This window comes from Nothoprocta perdicaria, unplaced genomic scaffold (assembly GCF_003342845.1).
Source record: "Nothoprocta perdicaria isolate Ctin4 unplaced genomic scaffold, notPer1 scaffold_259, whole genome shotgun sequence".
NCBI classification, from domain to species: domain Eukaryota; kingdom Metazoa; phylum Chordata; class Aves; order Tinamiformes; family Tinamidae; genus Nothoprocta; species Nothoprocta perdicaria.
The window spans coordinates 85,066-105,014 of NW_020455487.1; the positions used below are offsets into that span (position 1 = coordinate 85,066).

General features: G+C 40.4%; 1 protein-coding gene and 1 non-coding gene across 2 annotated transcripts; both read right to left on the reverse strand.

Annotated features, from left to right (window-relative positions):
- Positions 1-5,206: 5,206 nt before the first annotated feature.
- Positions 5,207-5,279, reverse strand: TRNAF-GAA. Its single transcript has one exon. It is a non-coding gene; the product is annotated as a tRNA-Phe (tRNA).
- Positions 5,280-8,900: 3,621 nt separating this feature from the next.
- Positions 8,901-19,837, reverse strand: TGDS (TDP-glucose 4,6-dehydratase). The gene is made up of 12 exons (XM_026040479.1): positions 19,782-19,837; positions 19,428-19,494; positions 18,902-18,970; positions 17,500-17,590; positions 16,413-16,555; positions 15,855-15,953; positions 14,913-14,972; positions 14,414-14,457; positions 13,958-14,123; positions 13,511-13,569; positions 9,949-10,046; positions 8,901-9,589 (listed from the first exon to the last, which is right to left on the reverse strand). The coding sequence occupies exons 1-12, from the start codon at positions 19,832-19,834 to the stop codon at positions 9,489-9,491; spliced, it is 1,050 nt and encodes a 349-aa protein (XP_025896264.1). The 5' UTR covers positions 19,835-19,837; the 3' UTR covers positions 8,901-9,488.
- Between the last annotated feature and the right edge of the window lie 112 nt (positions 19,838-19,949).

Sequence of the window (19,949 nt, forward strand, 5' to 3'; positions counted from 1 at the left end):
CCTTCCTTCCTTCCTTCCTTCCTTCCTTCCTTCCTTCCTTCCTTCCTTCCTTCCTTCCTTCCTTCCTTCCTTCCTTCCTTCCTTCCTTCCCTGTTCATCTCCATTCCCTCCTGCTTTTCTTAAGTGTAGACCTCCAGGACTCTTCTCCATACTTTTCTTTCCCCTCTCATTTTGCTTTTCCCTTCTCATACACCTATATATATGCAAACACATGTACAGGCTCTTATTCACCTGTGTCCTCTCCCTTCCCTCCTCCAACACAAGTCATCACCCTTTCATAACCRCACTCTTGATCTCACTGCCCTGTGACTTGGAGGACAAGTACAAAGTCTGGCCGTGCCGAGTAGCCCTGGAGATCTCATGATCCTGTCACACAAAGTGCCTCTTGAGATGAACAGTCTCATCAGCATTCACCCTCTCACATTTATGTTATTTATCCAAGGCCTTTTTAATGTGCAGACTTCCTTTCCTTTAGAAGTCTCACTGAAAACCAACATACTAGCTATAATATATCCATACATTGTTAGAACAGAAGGGTAATTCAGAGAGGGGTTATCTAACCAGGCCTCACAGACAATATACAAGAGGATCACAGCCAGGAATTCAACATGTCTTAAAGACAGTTGCACAACCTTGGATGCTTTTCCTTTTCTCRGCAGCCACAAGGCTCCTGTGCTTGTATCCCGCCACCCTGGACTCTGTTTACTCAAGTTTTCCTTGTTTTGGGAAGTCCACTCATCAATCTTCCCCTGGCCTTATCAGCAGACTTCCTAGTGACCTAGAGGGCRAATTTTATCTCATCTGACATTAGATATCTACTGATAAGCTGCATGTAACTGGTCACCCTAGGCGTCCTTTGTAGGCTCCTCTCTTAATGGAGAGAAACAGATGTTTTCAGGGTGCAATTCCCTTGACTTGTTTTCTATCCCTGCATTAGAAGGGGATGAACTGCATCAAACAAAGGCATAACTTTCTCCATTTGCTTACTGTAAGGGAAACCTAAAGTGCTTCCCCAGTAATACTCAATATACCTTAGAGGACTACCTTTAGACGGCCAAATCCACTCTAGATTCCTCATTGAAATGAGTCTTTAGGCCCAACTGAACTTACCCTTCACAAGTCTGAAGCTGACAAGTCCCACTGCTTGCAAACTCCCGTTTCCACAGCTCCAAACCTGGTGACCCTTTTCTTCTGTCCTCTCCGAGACTTGCTAGCTGAAGCACACAATATATACAATCCAYTTAAAAAGCTCCTGAAATCCTACATGACTTTAATACAACAGATATCTGAGTCACCTCTGCTAGAACTTTCCACAGCCATGAGCATTATTTAGAAATGCATTTTTATATTTTTATATGAATTTTTATATTTTTAAGCCAGACATTGCCTTATTGTAGTGGGGTTTTTTTTGTCCAAGATAATTTATAAACATTTCATTTCCTTTGCAAAATTTCTGTCTTACTACCTTGTTTGAGAGCTGTAGTTACCATATGTCTAAAGACTGTCTAAAAAACTGTCCAAAGATTTTCTTAACTTCAGTCACTTCTGTGTCTTCTAACCCAGACTGGCCATAAAGGCAGGAAAACAGTATGAGGTGCCATAGGCACCTTACATATATAAACCATAAGTATCCATAAGTTGAGAGCTAAATCCCAATTATCATGTGGTTCCTAACTAATCAGTGAAGAGACACAACCGTCTCTACAGGGTGACTCATCCCATGCTTGGACAGGCATCTTGGAGAACTGAGGTGACCCCTCTCCATTCCAGTTTCTCTCCCTTGAGCCTACAGGGAGGCCAGGGAGACCAGTTCAGTCTCAGCCAGCACTGAATACTGTCTACACTTAAGTGAGATGAATCCTACTCAAAATGACTATGGGAGGAGACTACACAATTTCTGCACAGCAGATTCATGTTGGTTGACAAAATGTGACGTGAAATGTGAAATATTTTCATATTCTAGTTTTGACACACATKAATCTTTAGAGATAATGTGCAAAAGCTGTCAAATAAACTGCAGTCTTAATGACCTATCTTTCACCAAACATATATAGCCAGAACTGTGTGAGAGATCAGCATGAGAAGGGTATGAGAGAGGCCCCTCAGCTCTATGATTCAGTAGTGCAAGAATTTGTCTGAATCACAACAAAAAAAAAATGAAGCCATAAAGCAGATCAGACTCTGTACCACATAAAAATAATTTGAAAGACAGTGCACACATAGTACTCGAGATAATATCAGAAAACTTCAATGCTCTGCTTTTATGTTAGTCCTTCTAGAGACAGTTCCGGAACATACAATTCCCTCACACTTTTTATTCAAGATACCAAAACCAGTATTTATCCTAACAGGAAATCTAAAATGAAACAAAAGATATTTATCCTTCGTGTCATGTGGGCTAAGTCCCAAGAACATTTTTGGTCAAAGTAATGAATGCTGCCTTGCTTTAAACAAGCAGACGAGTACACGGCCAAACAGAAAACATGCTGTTCCCCTGAGGACCCCCAAGGAATAAAGATAACATTGGTAATCATAGCAAGATGGAAGATAAAGAGTCATTTAGCTGTATAAAATCTGCCTTGTTAACTGTTCTGCATTACATGTACCCTTATTGCAAAAACACCAAGCAGGAGCCCYGTGATACACTGCTAGTGAAAAGGTGATAAATAAATAAATAAACAAACGCCTCAAACTTCCCAGGACCTGGATCAGAAAGAGTTGCTTTACAAGAAGTTCCTGAGATAGACTGAAATGGAATAAATCTCTCCTAACTTCCCCTCTCATGGAAAAAAATATTGAAGACTTGAATGCAGAGTGCCAGATCCTGGAAATGTATAAACAGCTGAAAGCTCTGGCTTTTGTTTTAAATAGATTTCTTTCCCAGAAAGCTGAAAAACATCATTCTAGTTCTTCTATGGGAATAGCRAAATCATTTGAATTGATCATGCCATGTATCTAAATTTTAGTAGATGTCTGAAAAAGGTTCAGAGGTCAAAGGCAGGAAAATAGTTAAGAAACAGAATTTTTTTTTTCTAACAGACAAACCCAATTTTCACTGCAAAAATAAGGAATATTTGCCACACGTAAGAATGAGTAAAATTTATTCAGAGCTGAGAGGCAGACGGGACAGTAACCAACATTAGGTGCAGAAACTGTCCAGAGGGACAAGGAGGGGGACTTTTAGATGTAGATGTGCAAGTCTGGGGACATGGAGGAGGAGAAGGAGCAYGTGGCCTGAGCAAAAGCCATGCTAAAACCCCCAGAAAGCCAATGCAATACAACTGGCTGCTGTTTTAAAAACCAAATACAAGGTATTTCAAGGTAAACCTTAAGCTTCCTCATCATATGTCATAGCAAGTTTTTGCAAGCTGTTGCACTTGGGAGAGCACTGGAGCTGGTGTGTGTGATACGTCTCTCCGGAGCTGCCGATGCCGTGGTTTTTATTCACCTAAAACAGTGACTCAGTAGCCAAAGACAGTCATAAAAAAAGAGAAAAAAAGAAATACATACATATATATATCAGCCCAATCTACCAGATAGTGAATGTTTGATTAAGGCTGAAACCTCACTATGAATCATGACTTTCCTCTGAATCCCTGTGAGGCTTTGGTGCCTGGTGCTCATTTTAAAGACATTTGCAACCGTATCTGTGGTGGCAAAGAAGTTCCCCAGCTGCACATAAGGAACCCTGTGATTATAAAATAAAGGCTTAGTGAGGTGGACATGAAAGCAGCCTGCATCTGCTTCCTAGCAGGGGGTTCAGCATGGAGAAAYGAGCTAAGAGAAAAATAAATGGAAATAGAGATGTTCACTGGCAAGAAGAAACCTAGAAAGCAGCCATGCTGACAAAAAGATRGTGTAAAGCAGATAAAGCTGAATGAAAAATGTCTGGATGTGGTGTGACATGAAAGCAACAAAGCACCAACACTGGGGGTTATTTTCCTGGAGCCTGCCAAATCACATGAGAAACCTGCATCAAACCTGTACAAACAGACAGGCAGAAGTTCAGAAATACCAGAGCTAMGATTATCTCTGCAATACTTAATTTGCCCTCTTCTTCCACCTGAGGCCTTATCAAACATGCTCTCCAAATCCCAACAAAAATTAGATTCCCTGCTCAGTGTCCCCATGCCTATTGCCCTTGGTGTTTCAGTGTTTCACAAAAATTTGTGATTTACTTTCACAGACTCTGAGAAGATAATTGCTATCACTGCTCTAATTTTAAGAACAGACATTTTATACAAAATTACAGGGTGTAACTGTCAAACCTGCACACATCGAGGAACCCAGATGGAAAGCAAGAACCCAGGAGTGGGGAAGAGCCCGGGCCTTTACTGGCACTTCAGGGAACGCTGTGGAAGTCCAGACCTAACTTTCCAGTGTGGCCCATACAGGCCATGGCTGTCCTGGTAGATAAAGGCCCGGGACCAAGTCCTGGACCCCAGGCAACCGCCTTGTGACCACACAGCACAAGGCCAGTCCCCCAGGAGCAAACACAACTTGGGAGAAGTTACTCATAGGGGTGACGCCAGCACTGGGAGGCATTTTTCTGCATAGGGCTCTGGTGTCAATATATTGAAAAGGCTGCGAAAAGATTGTCTGAAAGCAGGAAAAAGGGTCTGTAAAGGGAGAGATACCAAGATGTTGATTCATTTGGTGTTTCAAAACGGGGGCAGGGTGATGACTTGACTAACAAGCCTTCATGAGGACCAGACACCAGATTCTGAAGGGATCTCTGTCCTAGAAAGGAAAGGAGTTAGCAGCAAAGATAACCAGAAAAGATGGCAGATTCAAATTGAGATAAGGAACATACTTGGAGCGGTTGCAAAAGAATTATCAGGGGAAYTAGTGAATTTTACGCCTCTTGATGTATTGGGATCACAAAGACGTGCCCTCCTTAAAGATAATGTTTTAGAAAAGGCCATGTTACTGTTACAAACAGGAAAGTTTTTAAGAAAGGGGCAGGAGGCKTTGGACTACATTTAATTTCTAGGCTTTTCTGACCTTAAAGGCTGTTCTTTAAACTCTGTGTTCTTTAATCTCAAACAGGAATGGCTTCAGCTACACACAGACACCAGAGCAAGAGAGAGATGCCTGAAAACTGATGTTGGCTCGAGGTTTTGGAGAGCGACTGGGGTCTTCYTGAGCGCTGGCAACAGAGAAATGAAAGAACAAAAAGGAAGAAAGAACGAGAAAAAAAAGCTTCTGCCGAAACCCGGGATCGAACCAGGGACCTTTAGATCTTCAGTCTAACGCTCTCCCAACTGAGCTATTTCGGCTCGTGCTCAGCCTTAGGGGCAGTCTCGATACACAGGCGTTTCCGCCGTTAATTCGGTGATTGTGCCAAAATGGGGCCGTTTCTCCCGGTGCCCCCGATCAGCCCCGCGATGAACAACGTGCGGAGCGCGCGCGGGCCCAGCGTGGGCGCCCCCTCCCGCCGGGCACACCTAGTTCGGGCACTAACACCACGTAAAACCTAAATAAACGAGCAATATAAGCTCGAAAGTACCTGTTAGTTCTCCGCTAATAACCCACTTCAAGGAATTGTGCAAACAAATGGAGTTCAGGTCTTTTTAGTTGAAATCCATACTTTGTAGATCTGGAAATGAGACATATTTTGAGATGCAGAGACAGGGCAATTGGGTCAGCAATCCCTAGTTCCTTCCCTAGTGACTGAAAACAAAATTTTCAATTAAAAAAAGCTTTGGTTTAACCACCACGAGAGCAGAGGTGCAGCAACAACAACACGCGAGTACAAAAATGTCATATTCTCATGACTTTCCACTGCCCCTGGCAATGACTGTTCTGCTGGAAATGATGAATGTGATCAYTTAATGAGCGCGTCTCGTACCGAGACAGCTACATAATCTGGTGATCTTTGGCACGGGCAAACTCCAAAAGTGTGATTACATGCATGGAAGTTGAGACTTCCTGACATGAGCGTTTCCGTACGGGTTACCACAAAAACCAACGCTATTACACATGAACAGGTTCCTGATTGTTCCTGATTTTTATTACACTCAGAAATGTTTGTTTTTGCCAGGAGAGGCAACAGAAATAAAAATTAATGATGATAAGGAAAAAAGATTCAGAGTTAGATAGCGTATGTTTAAAAAATGCCCCCTCAGCAAAACTTCATCTTTTGTACAAGAATTTCAGCAACTGAGCAGTGGAAATATGTTAGCACTTTGTGGCTATTTAGGGAGAGCATCAGGAGAAAGCCGTAGCAAAATGGCACTCTCAGTAAAACTGAAGCTAGTTTTGGTTCTGTTTTAATGGGGACCTGAGTTTGTGGTGCTTTGCACCTCTCAGAATAGAATCACTGGTACAAAGCGGGGCTTTTCAGCCACCATCTCCCCACCCCATCCTAGTGAGGGGCAGGGTGAGACAAGAAAAGCTGTTGGCTTCCCCGTCCCGCTGCGACACCGCAACTTGGTCTCAACCACAACCGTGATCCCATCAAACCAAGGGGCACTTGACTAAAAGAGTAAAAACACCCAGGGCACAAGGTCAAATTAAGCACCCTGGGCTTGAGGTTAAAGTGAAGCTGGAGAGCGCAAGTGCCAGCCCGTGTGCGCAGTCCCGACCCAGCTCCCACAGCAAGGCCCCAGAGGCCTCATGGCTCACAGGGAAGGGCCACACCAGCAGTTGCCATCTTGGCTTTCTGTTTCACCCTCTTCTTCCAAACTCCCTCTTTTTGAGCTCCTTCAACAAGGGATCTGCTGGATTGCAGCTTAGTGTACAAAGATAACGCAGCATTTTCCTCACAATGTGTTAGGTTCACAAGCGTAGATCTCGGGTGATTCCTGAAAAGCTGATCTATTCCCCCACAGTGATCCCCCAAAAGAGTTGGGCCTAGGAATGACAAGGGCTGCCCCCAGCTAATCTCCCAAGTGGGAGCTTCTCACCTGTCAAAGCACTTGGAATGAAACCCTCAGTTTCTGAAGTTGCTCAGAACCTGCCCTTCCAGGCAAAACTCAGCCTTAYCCTTGAAGAAGCCTTCACCAATTTYGGTGACATGCGTGTTCATCCACTGCATTAATTTTCTTAATGGTGTAACTTCAGTTTGTCCTGTGACCCTAACCTGGACAACGGTGAGCCAAAGATGGCCCTGTCTGCTGCATTTTGCATGGCTGTCTTTTTGTTCCACACACGAGCCGCTTCTTACCCTTCCCACGTAAAAACAGTAGAAAAAAAGCAAAAAAAAAAAATACACTTCTTCACATTAGCAATTCATCAGTTCACCCTCTGCCTCTTTCTCCAGCAGAGGCCAGAAGGCTAATAGCAAAACAAGCTGTTATTATTTAACAGCAGATCGACTTCTCCCTGAAAAAAAGCAGTTCTCCCCAGAGCATTCAACTGCTAAGGCAACCTGGCCTGCAGTAGCCAAGTGGCACAAAGCAAAAATCTTCTGCATAAAAGAAACATGGGGTGGGGGAATCGGAGAAAGAAAAAAGCAAAACCACAAAGCCAATATCTCAAAAACTTGCCAGGATTAAATCATCAAGTAGACCAGGAAAACAACTTCCATTAAAAATCAAAAAGACTTTCAAAAATCCACTTTAAAAATAGTTTGTTTAGACAATTACAGAGCTGTCAGTATCTTCATCTAAAAAGTCAGAATWCTTACAGAGATCTGTTCAAAAAACCCATCAGGCTGCATCTTGCCTCTAATAGGGTAACGCTTCATCACAAGCTAATTTTTTTTCAAAAGCCTCTTGCATTCTGAAGCAAAAAGATGGACTCAGTCTCTTTGCATGAATAGATGTGAATAAGAGCTACCTTTACCAAATTTCATAAGAACTCCCCCCCACAAGTGTATTACAGTTCTGGTGGAGAACAGTGTTATTACCACCACCCTACACTGCCACAGAAACATTATCTTCAATCCTTATGTTCCTCAACATGGAATGTGCCTTTGTTGCAGAGCTTATTATTGAAGCTTCTTCTTTTAAGGTGAACTTTACCCTYAAAGAGGGGGCCTATTATGAGCAGAGCCTCAGGGGTATTCTGGTCCAAAGGCAGRAGTAGCTGTGAGCTAAATAGTTGGCTTTAGCTTGTAGCGTTCAGTTGYTTGTGTAGTGGTAGAAAGGACAAACTTACAGCCTTCTACCTACATTGAAGTTACAGAGGAAAACACTGCAAATAGCTGCATTTTTAGAGTGAGCTGTAATTTTCCCGACATATTGCTGCAAGTTCTCCCCTATCAACATAACTATCAAGAAACAAGCTTGGGAGCCAGCTAAGTTTCTTCAGAACAGGACAGGAATTCACCAATCTAAAAGCACCGCTGCCTAGGTTTTCAGCTCCTGTGTATGTGCATAGCTTAAGTTATTGACAAAAGCCAGGAAACAAACATAATTTTTATTAATAAACAACTTTGAAAAAGATACTAATTTACACATTTACAGAACTGAAGTTTCCTCACATTTTTAAAGGGAAACTAAAATATTGTTTCATAATTAAAAAAATACTTGAAGACTTGTGGCACAATGTAAGATRTGCCAACCCACAATCCACTGGAGAGTAAAAAAAAATAAAACCAAAAAACAGTTTAGGCTTTTTTCTGTAAATGATGATCATATCAAAAAAAGAGGCATCAATGGAATGTTAACTGTGGTGCAGGATTTCAAGTTTGTCACAGTTACAGAGATAGTAATGGGTTCATAGTTGGACTTGATGATCTTGAAGGTCTTTCCCAACTATTACAATTCCTTAATTCTAGGGAAAAGGAATTTAAAATTAAATAAACTCTGTAATACTGTAAAGAGATTATTCAAGTCAGACACACACACAAAAAAAAGGGTTCCATAAAATTCAATAACAGCTACTGCCTTTTTTTTTCTCTTCTTCCCAGAGGAAGGGGAGGGAAGTGAAGGGAAAACAGGAAAGGAAGAAAAGGAGAGGCAAAGGGAAAAAGGAAGAGACATTTAGATTATGTATAGTCTTTACCAGACATCTACAAAAAGTAATAATGCACCAACAAAGAACTGTGAAACATCTGGGATTAATATGTAGCTTTTATCAACTGCATTATACTCTTGAGCTTCTTTGGCCCTTAATTAAAAATAGAACACATGACTACGGCAAAACAAATATATTACACTGCAAAAACTAGACTAATATAGATAAAAGATTTCAGAATAAAAAACRTAATTGGAAGTCATACTAGTCAAAATCATAATATTCTAAATCAATAAGGCAGTTTGACATTAGCTATAAGTTTGCAGTGTTATAAAAATTCTTCATCATGTACAATTCTTTAAAACAAATCAATACAAAATGGGGATCTAGTATTGCACCAAGAGCCAAAATTAACCAATAAAGTGCTAAAAGCCCTTCCCAAGCCATGCGGTACTGTAGCTCTCCGCTCRTAACAGTTCACATATCTTTAATATGATAAAAAGTTTAGCGTGGTCACTTGATTACAGATTTCAAAAAGAAAAAGATGCTGTGAGGTAGAATAATTCCTCTGCTTCTCCTCCACCTTATGGAATATTCAGCTGTGCAAACGGCTCCATCACAGGAAAGGGCTCCAGTGCTTTCTCCGCGTTCTTCCAGTTGTGAAAGTTCTCTTTGTACCATTCAACTGGGGGAAAGAGAGTGCTGGTGAATCAAACTGAACAGGCAAAACAGAAGGAAAATTCAAAGATTCCCTTGCAAAGTGTTGCAGGGGTAACAAGAGAAGAATAACTCTTTGTACAAAATGCTAATCTGTAAGATCCCAAACACCTAACATCTTTAGAGTCTTGGTCGAATACTTATTTTAGCATTAAGGAGAGATGCCCAATACTATTGCACTGTGATTATTTTCTTAAACAGATAGGTAAATTGACTACTTAAAAATAAGCCCAAGTTCATTCTCCTTAGCATCTCATCAAGTTATATACCCATTTTCCCTTCTCCCTTTTGATCCTCGCATCATATCCAAATAAAAGGTCAGTGTACTTGTTTTCTTTATTCCTTCTTTCCAAGGCACTTTAGGTCTCCATCCCAAGTTGTGCATTTTTTCTGAATTCATTGGGTATCTCAGGTCATTTGTAGGTCTGAAAGTATGAAACAAACAAGGAAAACAATTTAGACTACTTTATTAATTAGAAACACAGCACTTCACATTGTCTTTGATCATATTACATGTGCTGCAATTTTGAGGATTCCCATAACACAAATTATATTAATTTCACAAAATGCATTACTGCAGCTGCACACAATTGCCACAGTTCGGTTTGAGCAGTCAACTACCTGGAAGTGACAAGAATAAATATGAATTAATGTCTTCTTAGCAAACGAAATGCAAAACCCAATCTTTGCCAATGAAATTGTGCTAATCAGCACATGTGCAGCTCCCCAGGCCCTTGTTACACAAGCCAGCGTTTCCTGATACCAGTGGTGCCATTTTTCATCCTGGAAGCCCACAGATATTCAAATTCTTCATTAGTACATATAGGCTTCCAAGGCATTGTCATTCAGTGCTTCATTAGCTGGATAAAAACTGTAACACCAAATATATCAAATCCCAAACTGCAAAATTAAGCACTGAAAAATATTCCCTATATTTTATTTAGGTATTACACATGCCTTCTACTGCTACAGTCTGATAGTTGGGAAGTCTAGTCTAGCACTCCCATGGTACTGGGACTAAAATACGGCAAAGTTAAATGGTCTGCTTCTCTCTGCACATATATCTGAGGTATCCCAGGGTGTTGCGRGAACTGGCAGATGTCCTAGCCAAGCCGCTCGCCATCATCTTCAGAAGGTCCTGGAGAAAGGGGGAGGTGCCGGAAGACTGGAAGAAAGCCAACGTCACTCCAGTCTTCAAAAAAGGCAAGAAGGAGGACCCAAGTAACTACAGGCCGGTGAGCCTCACCTCCATCCCCGGGAAAGTGATGGAGCAGCTCATCCTGGCTGCTGTCTCCAGACACATGGAGGAGAAGAAGGTGCTCAGGAGCAGCCAGCATGGATTCACCAAGGGGAAATCCTGCTTGACTAGCCTGATCACCTTCTACGAAGGAATATCTAGCTGGATAGATGAGGGCAGAGCGGTGGATGTCATCTATCTGGATTTGAGCAAGGCTTTTGACACTGTCCCTCACAGCATCCTCCTGGGCAAGCTCCAAAGGTGTGGGATAGATGAGTGGATGGGGAGGTGGATTAGGAATTGGCTCAATGGCAGGGTGCAGAGAGTGGTTGTCAGTGGCGCGGAGTCTAGTTGGAGGCCTGTAGTTAGCGATGTCCCCCAGGGGTCAGTTCTCGGTCCGGTCCTGTTCAACTTATTCATTAACGACCTGGATGAAGGGCTGGAGTGCTCCCTCAGCAAGTTTGCTGATGATACCAAACTGGGAGGAGTAGCTAATAGCCCTGAGGGCTGYGCTGSCATCCAGASGGACCTGGACAGACTGGACGACTGGGCGGTGAGAAACCTCATGAAGTTCAACAAGGGCAAGTGCAGGGTCCTGCACTTGGGGAGGAATAACCCCGGGCACCAGTACAGATTAGGGGTGGACCTGCTGGAGAGCAGCCCCACAGAGAGGGACCTCGGCGTCATATGGTGAATGACAAGATGACCATGAGGCAGCAGTGTGCCCTGGTGGCCAAGAAGGCCAAYGGGATCCTSGGGTGCATTAAGAAGAGCGTCTCCAGCAGGTCGAGGGAGGTGATCGTCCCCCTCTACTCAGTCCTGGTGAGGCCACATCTGGAGTACTGTGTCCAGTTCTGGGCTCCCCAGTACAAGAGGGATGTGGAGCTGCTGGAGAGAGTCCAGCGCAGGGCTACGAGGATGATCAGGGGCCTGGAACATCTGCCCTATGAGCAAAGGCTGAGGGAGCTGGGCCTGTTCAGCCTGGAGAAGAGGAGGCTGAGGGGGGACCTGCTCAGTGTGTATAAATACCTCAAGGGAGGCAGTGAGGAGGAGGGGGCGGCCTCTTTTCAGCGGTGGCCAGCGATAGGACTAGAGGAAATGGCTTCAAACTGAAGCATTGGAAGTTCCACAGGAACTTAAGGAAGCATTTCTTCACTGTGATGGTGACAGAGGCCTGGAACAGGCTGCCCAGGGAGGTTGTGGAGTCTCCTTCTTTGGAGATGTTTAAAACCCGCTTGGATGCAGCCCTGTGCCACGTGCTCTAGGTGACCCTGCATGAGCAGGGGGGTTGGACTAGATGACCTCTGAGGTCCCTTCCAACCTTGGGCATTCTATGATTTAAACATGTCAAACTCAGCAACCAAAACAAGACTATTTTTCCCATGGAAAGTAACCTACATGCCTCCTAAGTATCTTATTATTAACTCTTTAACTGGTAAGAAGAAATCAAAATCCTCTATAAAGCCTCAAAATTATTTTCAAAAGACACATCCCACATGGTTAGTCTTCCCAAGAGCATTTACGTTTACCTGTAGGATTATAGGCAGCATTCATATTCTTATCTAGACCCGCATGCTTTATTGGGGAGATTGTTTTCTTAAGAAAAATGTTCTTCCACCCAGTAAATTACAGGCAAAAGATAGGGCTAATACACATCACATACGAGCCAAATGGTCACAAAACCTGCACAAAATTCCCCATGATATATTCAAAGCAGTTTGTGGAAAATGTCTTCCCTGCTCTCAAAAGGAGAAAAAAACATTTGAAGTCACTGTCAAGATAGCAACCTAAGCTATAATCCAGCTGTGAACAGAGGGTAAACAATTAATGCAGCACTTTAGTCAGCAAGTATCCAAAAAAGCTGGTTGAAAACATTAATTCCTGATGAAACCAACAGAGCCACAGTGCTAAAGCCCCCTGTAACACTCACCTGCTATGAGCAGGTATCTTTATTTGATCACTCTGGAGCAATAGAATCAAAGCAAGCAGGGACTCATTGGCGCTGCAGAGAAGAAATGCAAGGAGGGGAACAGAGCCAAACCAAACCTCAGGCTAAGGACAAACAGAAGCACACAGCAAAAGCAGACTTATGAAAACCATCTCATTTTGCTGCTGCCTTAGCTTTGCCACCTCAAAGTCTACATTTGGAAGAGTAATTTCAAGAGCAAGATAGGAATCTAAAATTAACTACCCTATGTAAGCGGGTAGGTGAGGTGAGGCTTATTTCTCTTTGGCCTTAGCGAAGATATCCAAAACTGAGCAAGCCCTGTTAATTTCAAACTTCCAAAGCTTGAGGAGAACCAAAAATGCCATTAATACAACCTTTAGCTGCTATGCAAAACCTATCCCTTTCCTAATGCAGACTTCATTACTGAGAAGATTGAAAAACAGCCAGCCTTTCGAGATGAACAGCACATAGTGCACTTAACTGCAAAATTCTGTCCTAAAGCTTAAAAAAAGTTCACTTTTCTATAGTATCATCTACTGTTAATAGATGTAAAATCCATTTAAAAATAAGTTACTAAAGCAAAATAACCTTAAGGTCTCCTTTTCTGCAGGGCAGAAACTCTTTCACAGAAAAATTATACCAAACAGGAGACCCAGACACTTTCAGAATAAAACTATCCTGCTCAGGCTACACAATTTTCTTACCTGTCTTTGACATAGTCCATCCAACGCTCCATTTCAGATTCTGAACTGGTCTTCTTTATCTGGGAAGGAGAACCCACATCTCTTACACTGACTTTTTACATACGTTTAAAATTTAATTTGTTATCAATAGTTAACTATGTCAAGGGAAATTTTCTTCTGTACAAACTGAACTGTCAGACTGGTGAAGTTACCAAACTATTTCAAATGTTTCCAGTAATGTTTCTGCCACATGCAAGCTCTTAAACATTCGTAACTTAAACAGTGCTACATTCTCAAATAAAAACTGTAGCAAATAGCATGGGGAGTCAAACAGCATTCACTCGTTATGCCCCTTGCACTCAGTTCAGGATTGCTGTAAGTTTGCATTTCAGTGTTACCAAAGGTTTACAGCGCAACTCTTCAAGAATCCAAAGAGTCCTAAGAAAAAGCATCAAACTGTTTACTCACTAAATGGATTAGCTCCTTAGCAAGCTGGGCAATGGACATCTCAAAATTAGTTCCAATGTTATAAATTTCACCTGGCTTCCCCTCCTTCAGAACAGTAAGGAATGCTTCTACTACATCGGTTGCATAAAGGAAATTCCTTCTCTGAAGTCCAGAACCATGAATACAGCTTAAGAAAAAAACAATAATCTTGTTAATCTTTTAACAGCAAAACTGCTTAAATGCAGACTATTAAATAGAAGCATTCAATTTAAAGTTATATGAAGATAAATTAAATAGCTTGCTTGCAAACTCCTTAAGGAAAAAATGTCGGTTGTTAAACAAGTCCACTATTATAGCATAGTTAAGAAATAATTGGTTTTCCGAGCCATAGCTCCTAATTATGATTATAACCACCGTTTCAAAATGGCAAGACACAGCAGGCATGCACATACACACATAAAGCAGCAAGTTACATACCATTTTCTGTTCTGTTGCAACAAAGAGATAAACTTTGGAATAACCTAAACATTTAAACAAGAAAATTGTTAAACTACTTATTTTAGAACCTGCTATTCTACAGAGAATGAGATGCTTCACCAGTAAGTCACATTAAGCAAAGCATTTCAATAATCTTCAGTATTTTGAGGTTTAARTGAATCAAAGAATGCATCAAGCCAAGAAATTACAAGTATTCATTTTTTTCCTGTTGTAAGCAGAGTATTTGAGTATTTTGTACAATATAGTTGCTTTTTTTCCTAAGCCTAACATAGGAAATAAAGTCAGCACAATAACTCTACACAATACACACAGGCTTTAATATTAAGAAATTTGGCGGAAGAGCTAGCTTATTTGAAGAGTACAAACATGGATAAATGCATTCTTATGAAGGAAAAAGAAGAAAAAAGGAATAATTATCACTCTAAAACCTCAATTTATACTGCACTGAAGCATAGAGCAAAACATACAGTTAACTTACTTTTTCTGGATATTGGTGTGGTCCATAAACATTACTGCTCCGTGTGATAACAACTGGAAACTGAGGAGTATTAAACATGCATATGATTACGTAAGAAGTCAAATATTTACAAGTAAAAATTTTTGCAGAGTTATGACAAGCAAAACAGCTACTCCTAATCAAAAATCTGAAATGTTACGTACATTAATATACTGCACTATATAAACTTCTGTCAAATACATATGGGTCTCTCAGCTTGTCAGGCAACATATGGGACAAGTGTTCCCTGGTCTTACTAGGGATCAACCACAGAACACTACACAAATGTTTACCTGTCTGTATATGGTTGCGTAAAGACTTGCTTTCTGTTATCTATTATCTACTCTAAGTTTTATCCCAGGTAAAGACTTCAGAGTTACTAACGTCATATTCAAGTTAACTTTGTGTGAAGAGTAACTTCGTAAAAGGACACTTAAAAAACAAATTAAAAAAATCCTGAAGCATTCAAAGTGAAATACTTCTCCTCAAACAAATCTGAATAATAATTTTTTAGTTTCACTATAATCCATATATTTTATATTTTAATTCTTTATACAGAAGGACATATTTTACTTCTTTACGACTGTACATACTTTATTTCTGTATACAGATTTCCGTCAAGCTTTTTAATTGTTAATATTCTTTTAACCATTTTATTTAAGAGAATATTTTAGGTATTACAGGGTTTTTATATATATTTATATATATAGTGAGATATATGAGATATATCAGCATTTTAGGTATTACAGGGTGCTTGCCCCTTTCCCATCTCTTTGCTACCTCCACAAATAAGAGTGATGGACACCCTCTGATGCCATRAGCACTGTGTTATCCACTGCTAATTTTTCTTCTGTGAGCTAGTGAATACAGTATARATGCTGTTAAGTTCAAGCTGCAGCGTTTTTGAAGCTTGCATTAACTTACTTGGTACCTTTCCCAGTAGGACTGCACAAAACATTCTGCAGCTGCTTTTGAGGAGGCATAGGGATTTGTCGGGCGCTTTGGTGAAGATTCATCAAATTCCTGCAATCAAAAGACAACCTTGCCCGGGTAAGTCTTAGGAAGTTATAAAGCCTCACTTAAAACTACAGTTGCTACTGAAATGGACATCCAAGAACAACAGTTTGAATAAGTTAATCTCAACTAAAGCAGAGGATTAACACAAGATAGTCTGGTTTTCAAGCACTGGAAGTGGTCAGAATATCAGTGGTGTATTTTTACACATCTCTCACAGAAAGCCTCAAAGTAGCAGGTTCTCAACAGGCTTCTTCAAAATCATATTGCCACTGAGCACCACAGCTAAACACTGAGCTTTCAGATTTAAATAAAATGGATTCTTACTTCCGTTTCTCTAAACTCCATTTTTCTAGAGAAAAACAAAAAGGAACTCCATTTACAGAGGAAAATTACTCATTTTATGTACGATTTTTCAATACTGCATCCAGTAAAGCTAGAAAAATCTTGATGCACTTTCAAACTCACCTCATCAACGCTACCTCCATACACTTCATCTGTACTGGCATAAACAAACTTCTCCACATTAGCTTCATATGCAGCAGCAACCAACACATTAGTGCCATAAACATTCACGTAGGTGAACTCTAGGGCATGCCAAAATGAGAGATCTACAGGGGGAAAAAAAATGATTAAATTGGGCAACAGAATGAGGCAAAAGATCAAGCAAGATACAGCCCAGCATTAAAGTAACAGTGTTCCTACTAAATCTTAGAGGCAGCAATATAGATGGGAGGCTGTTGGTGGTGCTTTACCACCACACAGTGGATAGGCAGACTGCAGGGACATCATTACATGAAGAATTCTTGTAGTTTTCTACACCTAATTCAAGACAAAGTAGTTGGTCCTACAAAGAGGCTACAACTAGGAGCAAATTTTGCTCTCTACAGACAGTCACATTTGAAACAGCCTTAACCAATTCTGATCAACCAGATCTAAGCAGCTTTAAACGGCGGGATAACTCTGCTCCAGGAAGAGTCCATCTCAGTAAGAAAACTATCATTCAAACACAGCTTAAATATACAGTAAAAATTATGCCATTGCTSTAATGATTCTGTGCACATCAATTTTGCCAATTTTGAGAAGTATTTTTCTGGAAAATACTTCAAGGACTTCTTATGATGAAAGGAATTCTCCCTACTGAAGGGTGGCAATAGAGAATAGGCAGTTTTAGGTATATTTCATTCCATCTCTTCCTAGAATCTTGGCACTTTCCTCTCAGCTTCTATGCCTTTGCTTTATGGTTGAACTCGGTCAAGCAAAAATTTAAAAATTTTTCTCTTCTATTACAGTGTGCATGTAAATAAAATTTAATGTATATTATCATTCGTGTGGGATCAAAATAGGCAAGAGTTAGGTGAAGCTCTTAAAGTTGTAAATCTCTTAAAAATTAAAATCATATACTTGATAAAATTGGTACAAGAATATATAGTTGATAAAAGGATACAGCTGGCCCTGTATCCTTGTTTTATATAAAGGAACAAGGATGAGAAGCATAGACATAACATTTCAAACAAGTGCATCTCATGAATGYAAGACATGCAGCAGTGCTCACCTACATGTGTTTGGGCTGCAAAATGAAGGACTATATCAATTTTCTCAGTTTCAAAAAGCTGTTTTATAAAGTGAGGTTCACAAATGTCCCCCTGAACAAGGGAAAAAACATAAATAAGATTACTGATAACAATACATAAATAGTAGGCTTTAATCTGCAGCAAATGTCACAAAGTATCATAAAAGCAGCATAGGAAAGTTTTACAATAAAAGCATGTATTCCAAGGCATGCATTATGTACTTGAGCCACAGTCTTAGCCAGCTTTTTCTTTAGTAGCAAGACAAAAGAAAAGTGCCCAACCAAAATGCAAATTTATGCCCTACGAGAGCAAATAAGATATTCATATCCAAACTTTTAAATAAAATGACATGTTTTCTTTTACTTATAGATACACGTATGGGGCAATACATCAATGCCATGTCTAAAACAAGAGCAGATGCAAGTCTCGTGATTGATGCTATTGCTCAAGAAGCGTATTTGCTTCATTTTGGGGTTTGCATTGTTATTTAACACTAGAAACATCATCATTCACAAAACACAGTACTGTGTTGCAAGAGCCTTGGACGCTGAAGTCGCAATGACAATTTCCTACTGCAAATAAAGTCACTGGAGTGTGGCTGGCAGGCAGTGGCACCTAGTGGCACCATCAAGTGGGTTTTTTTTTTTGTTTGCTTGTTTTGTCAAGACTTTTCATATACAGATATATATGATATAGATTCATATGCATAGATATATATGAATATATCATATAGATATATATCTATATATATGAAAAGTCTTGACAAAGAAACAAACATGTATATATCAGCTCTTTTAATATTAAAAAAGCTATTCTTCCATTTAGAACAGAAGCTACAGCAACTTTTGAAGTTCAATAAAAGCTGAGAAGCTATTTACTTGCTTCTCACCTGTGAGCAAATATTCAGCAAATTCTTTAGGCCTATAACTTGCTTTTAAACTGATAGAATAATCATTATTAAAACCACCAGATTTCTGGTAAACTCTCATAGGCTGAGCTTCAGTTATTTAACTGAAATTCAAGTTTGATCATAACTTTATTGAATATCTCTCTTTCTTCAAAGGAATAGGTTGCAATTAAATTGTATAAATCAATACTTTCCATCTAAAAATGTGGTTAGATGCAACTTTGGCATGGACCACACGAATGCTGACCTCTGCATTCAGAGCGAGTGAAATATTTCACTAACAAATTGAGCATACAGAAAGTGCTGACAGGTCCATGTGAGCACGACACACAGTGACAACTGGAATTAATTCCCAAACTGTACCATAAAGGCAGGTGGTGGCTTCCAYTCTGGGGAGCTACAGAGACCACACTGCCCTTACCTTGAGATAGWAGTCTGCCAAAATTTAAGTTCTCTAGAAGAGAAGGCTTCCTCACCTGGATAAATTTGTAATTTTCCTTTTTGGAGATGGTTTCAAGATTCTTCAAGCTTGCACAGTAGTCGAGCTAAAGAGAATTACCCACAAAATACGATTAAACAGTCCCCACAAAATATCATTAAACAGTCTTCATCGAAATGAATAAGCACACTCAGATCCAACTTAATTAAGCTTGTACTTCAAATAACTTCGAAAAATCTTATTTCTAAAGAAAAGCTACTTTGCAAGAAAACACGATGAAACTTTAAAAAAAAAAAAAGCTAATGTCAGACTGCTGACAGCTTCAAGAACTCTTAATAGCTGAACAGAAGCTTAGAACTTCAAAAGCCTCCTTCTATTTTTTCCMACAATAGCATKTAATAGTGTAATACATCATTATAAACATGATCAAGAGCTAAGTCACTGTTTTTGTATAACAAAAAAAAAAATAGTCAAACTAATACAAATATGCATATAAAAAGGGAAAATCACCATGCCATAGTTTGTGGTAAAAAAAATGGCAAGGAAGGTAAAAAGTCACTTACCTTATCTAGATTTACAATCAGATAATTCGGATAGTTTTTTACAAGAGACACAACTACATGTGAGGCACTGCAGGACAGAAGAAAAAMACATTTTAGAACTATATACTGTTTTAAATGATGAGAAATAACTTTAGTAACATCAAATGGGCTTGCTTTGGGAGAGGGCAGGGAAGTTTGCACTCAAAAAGTGAGGAGAAAAAAAGGAATTCACAGAAAAAGAACATGTTGCACTTTAAAATGTGCTAGCATTGATCCTGTCCCTAAATAACATTCCGCTACGGAACCATAATCTGGAGGAAAAAGTTAATGCTCCAGCAGCAGAAAGCAGCACTCACAGGCACATCAAAAGCAAACCTGCTCCGTGCAACATCCCGCTCTCCTTCCAGAGGGCTACGTGGCCTGTTCATCTCCTACAAGGAAAGGAGGCGCCAAATACCCTAACCGGCAAGGGCAGCTCTCCACAACCCGCTCCCACGGCTGCTCCTGCAGGGAAAGGGCGGGATCCCGCGGGGCACGAGGGGC